Here is a 14,382-nt window from a genome sequence, read left to right as displayed (position 1 = left end):
GGGGGGCTCAGTATAGGTAGCAGGCTGGGGGGATCAGTATAGGTAGCAGGCTGGGGGGATCAGTATAGGTAGCAGGCTGGGGGGCTCAGTATAGGTAGCAGGCTGGGGGGCTCAGTATAGGTAGCAGGCTGGGGGGCTCAGTATAGGTAGCAGGCTGGGGGGCTCAGTGTAGGTAACAGGCTGGGGGGCTCAGTATAGGTAGCAGGCTGGGGGGCTCAGTATAGGTAGCAGGCTGGGGGGCTCAGTATAGGTAGCAGGCTGGGGGGCTCAGTGTAGGTAACAGGCTGGGGGGCTCAGTATAGGTAGCAGGCTGGGGGGATAAGTATAGTTAGCAGGCTGGGGGGCTCAGTGTAGGTAGCAGGCTGGGGGGCTCAGTGTAGGTAGCAGGCTGGGGGGCTCAGTGTAGGTAGCAGGCTGGGGGGATCAGTGTAGGTAGCAGGCTGGGGGGATCAGTGTAGGTAGCAGGCTGGGGGGATCAGTGTAGGTAGCAGGCTGGGGGGATCAGTGTAGTTAGCAGGCTGGGTGGGCTACCTTACCTACACTGCAGTAGGTAGCTGGGTCATATCCTCCTCCTCCCGCTCCCCGCAGCCTCCTCCGCTCGCCCCCCTGCATAAATAAGCAGAAGCAGCCTCTCACCTCCAGCGTGAAGTGCAGTGCAGCAGACTTCACTTCCTAGTTCCCCCTAGTGGCCGCCTGACCGGCTCTTACTGATGACGTAGTAAGAGCCAGTCACTAGGGGGAATAAGGAAGTCTGCAGGAGGTCTGCCGCTCCGGAGTCCGGGCTCCACGCTGGAGGTGAGAGAGGCTGCTGATCTTATTTATGCGGCGGGCGAGCGGAGGAGGCTGCGGGGAGTGGGAGGAGGACATTTGCGAGCGGGGAAAGCGGCGGGTGCGCGGCGATGCAGCGTCGGGATTCGGCGGATTCGGCGAGCGGAAAATGGCGTCGGGATTCGAGTCCACGAATCTCGAATATTTCCTAATATTCGAGGGATTCGTGGATTCGCCGGATTCGTCGTCCCATCCCTATTAAAAAGTATATAAGGAAAACCTTTTTCAAATATAACTCACTCGTGGGTAAAATGCTTATGGGGAAAAACGCCATCACGTGAGGTCTATTGTGGGTAGAGTCCGTGGCTTACATAGTATTTATTTAGTTCACAGCTGAGGCTGTGAACTAAATAAATACTATGTAAGCCACGGACTTTACCCACGATAGACCTCACTTGATGGCATTTTTCCCCATAAGCATTTAACTTTATTAAAAAGTATATAAGGAAAACCTTTTTAAAATATAACTCAGCTCATCTGTGAACTAAATAAATGTGAACTAAATAAATACTATGTAAGCCACGGACTTTACACACGATAGACCTCACGTGATGGCGTTTTTCCCCATAAGCATTTTACCCACGGGTGAGTTATATTTGAAAAAGGTTTTCCTTATATACTTTTTAATAAAGTTTTAACTAAGCTTTAATAGCACTTTAGATGCTTTCTTGCATCATATTTTATTTTTAATGAAATGCCTGTGAGCGTGCACAACGCTGATGACCACCAGCACACACTTCTGTGGTCACACTGGAACGCACGCTGCTGTATAAAGTTTTATTGAAAGGGGTGGAGGCACACTTTGGCGAATCAAATTGCCCCACAGCAGATATCAGTGAGGAAGTGCTGAAGTAGCTCCGAGCCCCTGATGAGTCATGTGTTTGTGACGAAATCGATAGGGTGGAGCTACGAACGGCATGCTTGAAACACTACAGACCAGAGGAGGAAGCTGGAGGGTCTCTCCACACAGAGGGATTGAGGATACTTGCTGGCCAGACCGGGAGGTCAGACGGGGGAGAGCCCGTGGCAAAACTCTAAGCTTTCAAACTCTGCAAAATCTGTAAGTGCAAACCTGGAATACATTTTAAAGTTTTTATACAGTATCGCACTATGAGCGTTGTTTTTTTCATTCTGAGGAAACGCTAAAGTGCAAGCATTGGGTCTCAATCTGCATATGGTGACTGCTGCAAGGGTGGTGGTGGGTGGGAGTGACACACTGACACACTGTTTACTACGCAGCGCTGGTCAAGTTTATGTGGATTTTACAATAAGGAATAGCTCGCTTTTATTTTAATTACAGCGAAGCATAAAAGTCACATTGATTTGGACTTTTTAATTTGTATTGAGTATTGAATCGGGACAGTGTTGAGGGCATTGAGCTGGACTGATTCCTTTTTTCTACACTATACAGCCTGGTGTTAGCTGTATAAAAACAAAAGTGTAGGATTGTATTGTATATGTAATTATAAACTGTATAGTTTTTATGTTTTTGTGGATTAAGCGCAGAGCTACTACAGTCATTGTGACTAAACGCGTATATCTTGTTAAACCATCAAAAGTTGAAATGTATTCTGGTAATCAGAGGATTTTCATGCACACATGTTGACCTGAAAGGGGGTTTGTCTGGCCTCTATAGGGAAAATATGGTTCACCCATCAGTAGTGTTAGACGGCTTCAATTTTTCCGCTGCAGAGCTATGTAGAAATGCTCAGGGCCGGATTTCTGGAAAGGCCAGAAAGGCCACGGCCTAGGGCGATAAATTGGATAAGATAAGAAGGGCGGTATGACTTGGAGAGAGAAGAGGTCTTATGTCAAAGTAAATCATCTCTTCTGGTCCCGCAGCGCAGCCATCCAGCGCCCTGCTCTGCACTAATAGCTGAATTCCAGAGTTCCCCAATCCCTGCATCTCTCTCTCACTTCCTGATGTGTTAAAACAATCAGGATCAATCATAACGGTCATCTGATAATCCATTCCTTTCTATGATGGACTTACAGATTGATATGAGAAATACCAGAGATTTACATTACAAAGCAGATAGAACTAAGTTCCGCTGAGTTTTAATGCAGGCATTCCCAAACATCTGTGAGCTCTGCAGTTTCTTCTCCTCTTTTTACAGCTTTGACACTGACCTCAGCAGTTGTTAATTTATCTAATCCTAATTTATGACTGTTGTTATGACTTTTTTTTCCCTAGCTACCAGTGGTCTCTTCTGTTCCTTAGTTAACTCTTTCCTGACTCATTTTCTGTCATCCAGCTCCTAAAATCTATGAGACTGCAGGATAAAAAATGCTGTTTTCTTCCCTTTCATTGCTAAATTGTCATTTTAAATGACACCTGAGCAGTGGTGCTCATCCAATATTTGGGTATTAGAACTACCCAGATAATCTGAACTTTTTCCACTATCCGAACTTTGAATAGCAATTCGGATATTTTTCAAAATCTGAATAGCACTGTCCGAGCAAACTCGGATTTCCCATCTGAGAGAGAGAGAGGGAATTTAAGTCCCCACATCATTAAAAAAACATGATGTTACATGCCTCATTTACCCTAAAAAACGTTTTAAAGGCAATTTAAATAAGCCTTCTTCAGACTTTGTTCCCGTATACTGCCAATATGTTAGAGCACACCACCATATGTACATTCAGCATTCAAAAGAGATGCATAGATTTTTCAGCAAATATAAATAAATGTCATTCAGATGCTTTAAAGTGGAGCTGAACTCTTGCACAGGACAGAAGGAAAACAGAGAAATGTACCCTGTATGTATTTCGAGAGCCTGTCTAATTCCCCCTCCTCTGTGTCACAAGTTGTAATTTAATCTCTACACTGTGTCACCTGACTGCCAAAACAGCTAAGCTCATTTGAAAGCACAGGATGTTAAAAATATGTCTGCTTCCATAAAAGCAGGAAGTAGACGCACTGCAGATTTATTGCAGGATTTGTATCAGCTGTAACAAAGAAATGTTTTTATTTAAAGGTTATGCTGTTACATATCTTTTAGAGCAGAGAGGAAGTTCTGAGTTCAGGTCCACTCTAATTACAACAGAACATCCAAAGTGGGTCCTGACAGGATGTTTGCTACTTACCTGTTCTCTGTTTTGGATGGGCTTCTCTCCATTGCACTGCCCTGCCACCTGTTTGTGGCTCTGACTGCAGCCAGTCGCACAGAGGACAAAGAAGCAGCGCATGCTCTGGCCACTCGCACTGCCCTGCCACCTGTTTGTGGCTCTGACTGCAGCCAGTCGCACAGAGGACAAAGAAGCAGCGCATGCTCTGGCCACTCGCACTCCCTGTCACCTGTCTGTGGCTCTGACTGCAGCCAGTTGCACAGAGGACAAAGAAGCAGCGCATGCTCTGGCCACTCACACTGCCCTGCCACCTGTTTGTGGCTCTGACTGCAGCCAGTCGCACAGAGGACAAAAAAGCAGCGCATGCTCTGGCCACTCGCACTCCCTGTAATTTCTCGCTCCTGCCCAGATGTGCACAGCAACCGAGGCCGGTATAGTGTTATGTATTCTTGACATACATCAGCGTCATTTCTCAAGTATGCATGCCCAGAACACTATCGGCTGCTGTGCACATTCGGGCAGGAGCGCAAATTACAGGAATTATTTGTTGAATGGGGGGCAGAGCAGCACAACTGAGATGAGCCCATTGAAACAAATGATCGCTAGTCAGAGTGTTGGACAATTTTTTTTTTGTTTTTGGGGTGGGGGGGGGGGGGCACTTGGTGACAGCAGGCCTAGGGCACTGGAAAGTACAAATCCGGCCCTGGACATACCCATAGGTGGAAGCCAGGCTCTTAACTTTGTTGGTGGTGCATTTTTATTAATCCTATAGTCAGTTAGAAAAGGTTTATTGCTCGGACTGTAGTGGCTGAGCAATTTTTGGTTGTATTCAGATATGCTATGAACTGGTTTAAATTTTCCCTTAAAGTAGTCTGAAACTCTGACATAACATTCAATAAAAATGTGTTTTCCTACTTTTTATTACTCACACAGCTATCATATTTGCTTTTGTGCACAAGTAATATTATCTGTCTACAAATGACAAGTTTCCAAAGTGTAGTTTATCTTGCCCTGAAAGCTGCCAGTGGATTTTATTCCACCTGCTTTTTATTATGTATTAAAAGCTTCCAGTGAACTGTTCTGAACTGTGTGTATGCCTGAAGCAGAGATACCTTCTCAGAGAGAGTTCTCAGTTGCTTACACACTTTAAAGGGAATGTTCAAGCAAAATAATAAAATGAGTTTCACTTACCTGGGGCTTCTACCAGCCCCATGCAGCCATCCTGTGCCCTCGTAGTCACTCACTGCTACTCCAGTCCCCCGCTGGCAGCTTGCCGACCTCGGAGGTCGGCGGGCCGCATTGCGTACATTTTTACGCATTCCCGCTAGTGCAGGAACATTAACGCATACATTTTTACGCGTTACTGGTGTAACATAAAATGTATGTGTTAATGTTCCTGCACTAGCGGGAATACGTAAAAATGTACGCAATGCGGCCAGCCGACCTCCGAGGTCGGCAAGCTGTCAGCGGGGGACTGGATCAGCAGTGAGTGACTACGAGGGCCCAGGATGGCTGCATGGGGCTGGCAGAAGCCCCAGGTAAGTGAAACTCATTTTTTTTTATTTTGCTTGGACATTCCCTTTAACAACATTGGAATGTAAGCAAAGATACTGTTATCTCCAGTCTGGATGCGGATTTCTGGCTGAATAGCCTTAAGGCTCATACACGCTCAACAAAAGTCTTTTAAATGCACAAATATCAAACAACTTTTGTTGTTGAAACAACCAAAAAAAAGTTATTTGCTATTGTCCAAACAACTGATAAGATGCAGCTCAAATAAACCCAACTGTTGAATTGACTTGAGTTGCATCTTATCAGTTGTGTGAACAATAGCAAACAACTTTTTTTGGTTGTTTCAACTTGTTTCAACAATAAAAGTTGTTTGATAACTGTGCATTGAAAAGACTTTTGTTGAGCATATGTATGAGGCTTTACATGGCAGGACAAGGTGCTGTATAACCTCCTGGGCGTTACGGATGAGCTCAACTCATCCAGTAATGCCGCAGGGCACCACTCAGGCCCTGGTGGGCCGATGTGGACAATTTTTTTTTCAAACACGCAGCTAGCGTGTTTGTTCCGCTTGCCGCCGCTCGCCGCCGATCCGCCGCTACCCGCCGCGAAAGAGGGCCCCCCCGCAGACCCCTTGCGCAGCCTGGCCAATCACTGCCAGGCTGCGCTATGGGGTGGATCGGGACTCCCCCTGACGTCACGACGTCAACGAAGTCATCGCGATCGTCGCCATGGCGATGGGGGAAGCCCATACAGGAAATCCCGTTCAGAACGGGATTTCCTGTTGGGAATATGTGCCGGCGGCGATCGGAGTGGCTGGGTGAACACGGCACGGAGCCGGGAATCATGTAGCTAGCGCTAGGCTATCTACATGTTCATAAAAAATTAGATGAAAAAAACCCTCCCACGGCCATGCGCTGAAAATAATCAGAACGCCCAGTGCGTTAACTGTTTCAGTGATGTTCTGCAAAAAAAAAAAAAAATCAGGGATAGTAGCTTTAAAGCTGTAAGGAATCTTTTAGAGCAAAGTAGAAAAGCTGGCTTTCAGACCACTTTAAGTGCAGTAGGATATATAAAACCAGGACCTGAAAGGCTTAAAGCTCATGCAGATGCAGTTAGTATTAAGGTGCCCATCAACAGTACAATTTTTTCACTAAATGCGATCTTTTGATGCCATTTTTACTCTTGAAAATGATTGGAAGGTATGTATCGATTGTTCACATTCACTGAATGATTCTTTCTTCAAATTCGATCATAAAATCCAGATTTGTTCACATTCACTGAATGATTCTTTCTTCAAATTCGATCATAAAATCCAGATTTCGGATGGATTTTATCTTTAGCAATCGACCAAAGAATCATTCCTTATCGATTGCCTTCATAAACTGCACATTTTCTTTACAATTCGATCATTAAAATTGCATCAAAAGATCACATTTAGTGAAAAAATTATACCTTTAATGGGGCCCTTAAGACAGACACAAGAGTGGGAAGAAAGAGGCACAAGAGGAGGAGCTCAAGCAGATGCAGTTACAGTGTTAGACAGACATGAGTGGGAAGGAAGGGGCACAAGAGGGGGAGCTCAAGCAGATGCAGTTACAATGTTAGACAGACACAAGAGTGGGAAGGAAGGGGCACAAGAGGAGGAGCGCAAAAACAGTGTAAGGCTCCCTTGCACACTGCATGCAATTCCGATTCCAATTTTTAATCATTTTTTAAATCCAATTTCTGATTTTTAATCGTTACTGCTTGCTGTGTTTTTTCAGCATTTTTCTGTTGATAGTATTCAGGGAAAATCGGAATCGGATTTTGAAAAGCGGAATCGGAATCGCAAATCATATTTGCAATGTGCAGGGAGCCTTAGACAGACACAAGAGTGGGAAGGAAGGGGCACAAGAGGAGGAGCTCAAGCAGATGCAGTTACAATGTTAGACAGACACAAGAGTGGGAAGGAAGGGGCACAAGAGGAGGAGCTCAAGCAGATGCAGTTACAGTGTTAGACAGACACGAGTGGGAAGGAAGGGGCACAAGAGGGGGAGCTCAAGCAGGAGCTGTTACAGCATTAGACAGACACGAGTGGGAAGGAAGCGGCACAAGAGGAGGAGCTCAAGCAGGAGCTGTTACAGCATTAGACAGACACAAGAGTGGAAAGGAAGGGGTGCAAGAGGAGGAGCTCAAGCAGATGCAGTTACAATTTTAGACAGACACAAGAGTGGGAAGGAAGAGGCACAAGAGGAGGCGCTCAAAAACAGTGTTAGACAGATGCAAGAGTGGGAAAGGGGTGCACAAGAGAAGTTCAAGCAGAAGCAGTAACAGTGTTAGGCAGACAAAAGAGTGGGAAGGAATGAGCACAAGAGGAGGAGCTCTAGCAGAAGCAGTTACAGTGTTAGGCAGACAAAAAAGTGGAAAGGTAGGGGAGTAAGAGGAGGAGCTCAAACAGGAGTAGTTACAGTGTAACAAGAGTAGGACGGAGGGGGCACAGTGTGAGTAAGACAAAAGGGTAGTGAGGAGAGATAAAATAAAGGTTTAACAGATGACACTTATAGGAAAAAGAGAAAGAAAATGCCAATTCTATTAAAACTAAGTAATTTGCCACACTTCAGATTTTATGATTTAAAATACTTAAAGGGGTACGTAAGTCAGTCAAAAAAATTCAGTTTTACTGACCTTGGGCTTCTACTGGCCCCCTGCAGTCAGCCAGTGCTGGCGCCGGTACTCTAGGAAGCTTAGGTCTACCGCCATGGCTCAGTTTCGATTTTGTTGACTGAGGTTGTTGCCAGCCACCTTGACTGCACGGCCCTGGCCGCACGCGCCCTCGTTCCTGCTCCCATCGCCGGGAGCTTCCTGTACAGGTTATTTACTGCCCCTGCGCAAGACACTCCAGGTGCCAGGAGCGCAAATGAGGACGTGCGGCCAGGGCCGTGCAGTCGCAGTGGCCGGCGACAGGCTAAGTCAACAAAACCGAAACTGAGCCATGATGGGGGACCGGAGCAACCTAGAGTATCGACGCCGGCACTGGCTGACTGCAGGGGGCCAGTAGAAGCCCCAGGTCAGTAAAACTGCATTTTGTAGACTGACTTAAGTTTCCCTTTAAACTCCTCAAATAATATATTACATTTTCTGAAACGACATATCAAAGCACAGATATTTAGCCAATAACTATATATTGCTGTATATTGATATGTACCACCACCCCCCTAGTGATGTGTAGCCTAGACTATGTTGTCACATATTCTTCCCCCAGAGCATTCTGGGACATAAGCTGAAGTTACTGCCTACTAGACAGGTGGGGGGAAAAATGAATAGTAATTCACTTTGAAAGCAGTGAAGATGTCGGCATCACCGTTACATTTAAGAAAGTAAATCAGAGTGAGTTACGATTTCGCAAACATTGACTAGATAATTTGTAAATGAATATTGTAAAAATACACCATTTTATTAATTTTGTTCAGTCAAAAAATTTCCCTTTTTGACATTACCAGGCTGCATACATCTCCTTGATACTGTTATGGTATGTCGCCTCTATTAGGGTGGATGTGGTTGTGGCAAATAGTGTTAGTAATTATTCATTAAAAAGCAATTGCATGTTTTTGCTTATTTTACAAGCACTTTGTGCAACTCAGTGAAGCTGTCTTTCATTTTCAATATCCAGATTCCAAAATGACTTAGGAGACTTTTTCAGTTGTCCTATTTCCTTTCGTCTGGGTGCACACAAGGCTGTGTGTGAAAGATTATCTGTCATGTACGTGTTTTTTTATTTGTGCTTTTTAGTGCATTTTTTTGTGCGTTTGCATTTTTTCCGCATATGCGTTTTTGTAGAGTTTTGCCTGCATTTTTACGCATTTGCAGTTCACATATATAAAACGCATATGTGTTCGTATGCGTATTCCATGCGTTTTTTAATTGCATTTTATGTAAATAACTAGGAAGACAACAGGAAGCGGAAATACATCTGAAATCATAAAAAAAATATAAAAATGCATGAAAAACGCATACAGAACGCATTACATTGCATTATCATTGACTTTCTTTATGTGCGTTTTTGATGTGTTTTTGAAAACTATGCAACAAAACCAGCATTTTTAAAAATGCATATTATACAACGCATACAAAACGCATATGTATTTTTTATATGCCTTTTTGAATGCGGCCCATTGACTACTATTGTAGGCAAAAACTCTGCGTTTTCCGCAATGCTAGCATTTCTGCTAAGTGTGTTCCCAGCCTTCATTGGATATGACAAGTGAAGGTACTCCGTTTCAGGGTAGGGACACACTAGGCAGTCGCATATGCGTTTTTCACTATGTGCTATGGAAAATACATTTGATTCTGCCTAGTGTGTTCCTACCCTCAGGGCCCATTCACACTAGAGCGTTTTGCCCAATTTCGGCAAAACACTAAAACGCTAGCGCTATTTAACAGTGCTAGTGTAATGAAACCCTATGGGCCTGTTCTTACTTGGGCGATTTGCGCTAATTGCCGCAAATCGCCCAAAAACGTCCAAAAACGCAAAACGCAAACACTTCGGCTGCACCATTTTCAGGTGATTTGCCGGCGATTGCATTTCAGTGCTATAGAAGCGCTAAACGCGATCGCAACAAAATCGCTGCAGTGTTCAGTTATTTTTCCACGTAAAATCGCAGAAAAATCACTCCTGCATAACTTTGCGTTTCTAAGTGTGAATGGGGCCTCAAACTGTATGCTAATTATTGTGATTTCCATGCAAATGTAATGCAAATTGGGCCAGTTACAATTAGTAGTAAAAAGTAGGTTTTATAGGTCCAATACCAAGCTGCTAACACTTTGCATTATTATATATAAATAATTCTATTTTTATAATTATTTGCATGTCTCTGGCCATCTCTATTCTACACAGAATTTAGATCACGTTCTTCTTGTGTTTCTGCAGATAAGGTAAACTATCAGAATCCAATAACATGCTGGTGAGTTAACTATTGCCCTAGAATATTATAGGGATGCCAGATTGTGAACCCAACTAAAGAGAGAGTTATGGCCCTTTTCCACTAGCTGCTTTTTTGCCAAAAACGCAAAACGCATGCGTTTGCTGATTCTGAAGTGCAGCCTGTTTAAAATAAGAATCTTGTGTGGCCTTTTCCACTGCTGCGTTCCGATTTTTTTTTAAAATGCAAACACATGTCTGTGCGATTGTGTTTATGATTATGATGTGTTACACTTTTCAATGTAAAGTATAGGAACGCATGAAAAAGGCATACAAATGCGTTTTGCGTTTTGTATTGATTTAACCACTAGTATCTATTTTCAAAAATCAACACTTGCCAATCAGAAAACCGGAAATGCAAACACATAAAATGTGACATAGTCACTCTTCTTTGCGAAGTAGTTGAGGAAAATGCATCAGACTCAGAAATACTCATAAATTTGTAATGATCAGTAAAATTAATTGGAACAACTGGAATGTTTGTTTCAAAAACATTCTTAATTGATATCTGATCCAATTCATAATTTATTCTCCTTTTCATACTGGGATCATTCATAAGTAATTCTTACTTTCCACCAGGGCTATGGAGTTGGAGCAATTTTTGGGTACCTGGAGTCTGAGTCAGTGGTTTCATAAACTGAAAAGTCTGAGTCAGATGATTTTTGTACCAAATCCACAGCCCTGGTAAGTATAATGCTGGGTACACACGATGAGATTTCCCGTTCGATTTGCGGATCGATTCGATTAAATCAAACATGTTCGATTGGATTTCGATCGTTTTTTCCGTCGATTTTGCATACCTATCATGAAAAAAACGATCGAAATCCAATCGAACATGTTTGATTTAATCGAATCGATCCGCAAATCGAACGGGAAATCTCATCGTGTGTACCCAGCATTAGACTAAGGAGTTGGAGTCTGAGTCGAGGAGTCGGAGCAATTTTGGTTACCTGGAGTCAGAGGTTTCATAAACTGAGGAGTTTATTTTTGTACCGACTCCACAGCCCTTCTTTCCATACTCTGTATTATTTAGCTTTCCTGTAAATATAATACAAATTCAGTACTTACAGATGAAGAAAGCTGTAGAAGAATCTGAAGACATGGCAGCTTCTCCTCAGATGGCAGAGTATAAATTCTCAGAAATGGATTTGATAAAACAACTGAATTTCAGTCCTTGAGCTTTACACACACTTTTGTTATGTACACTTCCCTTTTATGTCTGTGTGGTTATGATGTACATCTTAGCTAAATGCTGACGATGTTTTAGCGCCCACTACAGCTTCGTGTTATTATATATCAGTCATCGTTTCACAAATCATTGATGCCTTTTTATGACACCTGGACTCACCCACAATTCCACCTTGATTTACAAGTACACAGTTATTGGAAAATGTATAATGTTGTCATTATTTTCTATTTCAGTTTTTTAGTTGAACATTTTAAAATAAAGTAATCAGTGTTAAATCCAATGGAAATTCTCTACGTCTGATTAGAGAAATAGCCTAGTGTCGGATTTGATGATATCTGAGTAGCTCCGTTTATCAGATACTATAAATCTCCTGAATGTATGCAAGGTTGTCATTATTTTCAAGTTGGACTTATTGATGGGACACTTTTTTGATAACCACTTGTATTTATTAGCAGGACTTCATATTATATATTATACTGTACTAGTAGACCTAAGCCCATTTAAAAACGGGTTCTAGGTCTTTCTCTCTCATCGCCGCTACCGCCGCATGTCAGTGTGCATGCGCACGCACCCATGCGCACGCACCCGCCCGCTGCTCGCGCACCCGTCATCCTACGGCCCCGCCCAACTAACTCCCTGGCCCCATCATCCTGTCCCAACTGCTGTTCGTGCAGCACATGCGCAGTAGCGCAAACCCACAGACACAGGGACAGGAGTGTATGTAGGGACAGTTAGGTTTTATTGTATAGGATATGGCAGCCTTGTAATTTCCAATAAACTTTATCCAAACGCCCACAAATACAAGTGAGTTCAATGAATTACATTTTATTTTATGATTTATAGACACTTTAATACGTTTATTATTATTTATCTACTTTAAAGAAAACCTGGATACTAGTGTTTTCACTTGGTACACACCCTAAAATTGTATAGGTTTCTTAGGGGTTTAACTAGTTATCTCATCCCAAGGCAGTATATCTACGCCCCGCAGGACTTCATTTAAAGTCCCAGGGGAGTAGAAATAAGTCAAAGTGCCAGTGATCAATGATCATCTGCATCGATAAGATGTCGGTGGTTATTGATAAAATGAAAGTGAAAGCACACATGCTATACTTTCTGTGTACTGTTCACAGTACGCAGAAATAAAGTGTGTGTGTGTGTGTGTGGGGGGGGGAGGGGGGGGGGGAGGGGGTTACATCTAGTGGCCAAATAGAACAATTACCTAATACATTGAATTAAAAATAAATTCCCTATTAAAATTAACCCCTTACCTCCCTTACGCTCCCATAGTGACCAAAATAAAACATTTGTATATTAAACAAAAGAAAAAAATATATAAAAAATACATGAATAGTTAGTTACCTTAGGGACTCTTTTTTTAAAATAAATTTAACTTTCTTTATACATACAGTACAGACCAAAAGTTTGGACACACCTTCTCATTTAAAGAGTTTTCTTTATTTTCATCATGACTATGAACATTGTAGATTCACACTGAAGACATCCAAACTATGAATTAACACATGTGGAAGTATAGTACATAACCAAAAAGTGTGAAACAACTGAAAATATGTCATATTCTCGGTTCTCCAAAGTACCCACCTTTTGCTTTGATTACTGCTTTGCACACTCTTGGCATTCTCTTGATGAGCTTCAAGAGGTAGTCACCTGAAATGTTTTTCACTGCACAGGCGTGCCCTGTCAGGTTTAATAAGTGTGAATTCTTGCCTTATAAATGGGGTTGGGACCATCAGTTGCGTTGTGGAGAAGTCAGGTGGATACACAGCTGATAGTCCTACTGAGTAGGCAGTTAGAATATGTATTATGGCAAGAACAAATCAGCTTAGTAAAGAAAAACGAGTGGCCATCATTAATTTAAGAAATGAAAGTCAGTCAGTCGGAAAAATTGGGAAAACTTTGAAAGATAATAATAGTAGCAGTAGAGTATTGTACTGTGTTAGCCATCAGTAAAAGCACAACGTTTTGAATCATAATGATACCATTTATTGGCTAATTTAAAAGAATAAGAGCAAGCTTTTGGCTGTGCAGCCAACAGCTTGTAAGCAAACAGGATTGAGTCTGATGAAAGCAGCACAACCAAAAGCTTGCTCTCAAGGGGCCCATACACTGGTCGATTTCAGCCATCGATCGATTGATCGATTCTATAGAATAGACCGATCAGAAATCAATTCTATCAAATTAGCCAATAGATCGATCGATTCTATCAAATTAGCCGATTTTTTTCAATTTGATCTACCTGACTGGATGGAAAATCTAGGTCGATCTGCTGTTGGCAGCAGTTTGATGGCCCATAGAGTTGCATTGGATCTAATGGTCCAATAATGCAAAAATGCATTTAGATCGATTTCCAATAGATTTCCAAATCTGTTACTATTGTGTGGCACACATCAGATAGATTCCTGTCAGATTCGACTTGACAGGCATCTGCCAGAAATCTATCAGATGGTTGAATCTGCTACAAATCTATAAGTGTATGGCCGCCTTTATTCTTTTAAGTTAGCCAATAAATGGTATCATCCTGACTCAAAACTTCTAGATGTCAAAAACCCGAGCGGTTCTTGCCTTTTTCATGATTGCCAACTCAGTAAAGGTCCAGCCCTTAAAGTGTTGCTATCATATAAATTCGGCATAGTGGGGTCTGAACCCTCTATAACAGTAATTATAGATTGACGGTATACCTTGAAATGAATCAGAGCACTCAGTATGTGATTTTATATAAAACAAATTGTATTTGCTTAATCATACAGCATATATACAAAATATGAACAGTTCCAAGTAGTGTTTCCTTATTAACAGTATTCCATCT

At 42.5% G+C, this 14,382-nt stretch overlaps 1 protein-coding gene across 1 annotated transcript in view; it reads right to left on the bottom strand.

Annotated features, from left to right (window-relative positions):
* LOC137522821 (uncharacterized) overlaps positions 1-11,571 on the bottom strand; it is a 158,413-nt gene extending 146,842 nt beyond the window's left edge. The window contains exon 1 of the mRNA XM_068242926.1: positions 11,435-11,571. Coding sequence (XP_068099027.1) covers positions 11,435-11,468 — 34 coding nt within the window. The 5' untranslated portion in view covers positions 11,469-11,571. The remainder of the gene's footprint in view (positions 1-11,434) is intronic.
* Between the last annotated feature and the right edge of the window lie 2,811 nt (positions 11,572-14,382).

The sequence above is a fragment of the Hyperolius riggenbachi genome, chromosome 6 (assembly GCF_040937935.1).
Source record: "Hyperolius riggenbachi isolate aHypRig1 chromosome 6, aHypRig1.pri, whole genome shotgun sequence".
NCBI classification, from domain to species: domain Eukaryota; kingdom Metazoa; phylum Chordata; class Amphibia; order Anura; family Hyperoliidae; genus Hyperolius; species Hyperolius riggenbachi.
Note: the sequence above shows the minus strand (reverse complement) of the source record. Positions and strands in the feature narration are given on the sequence as shown.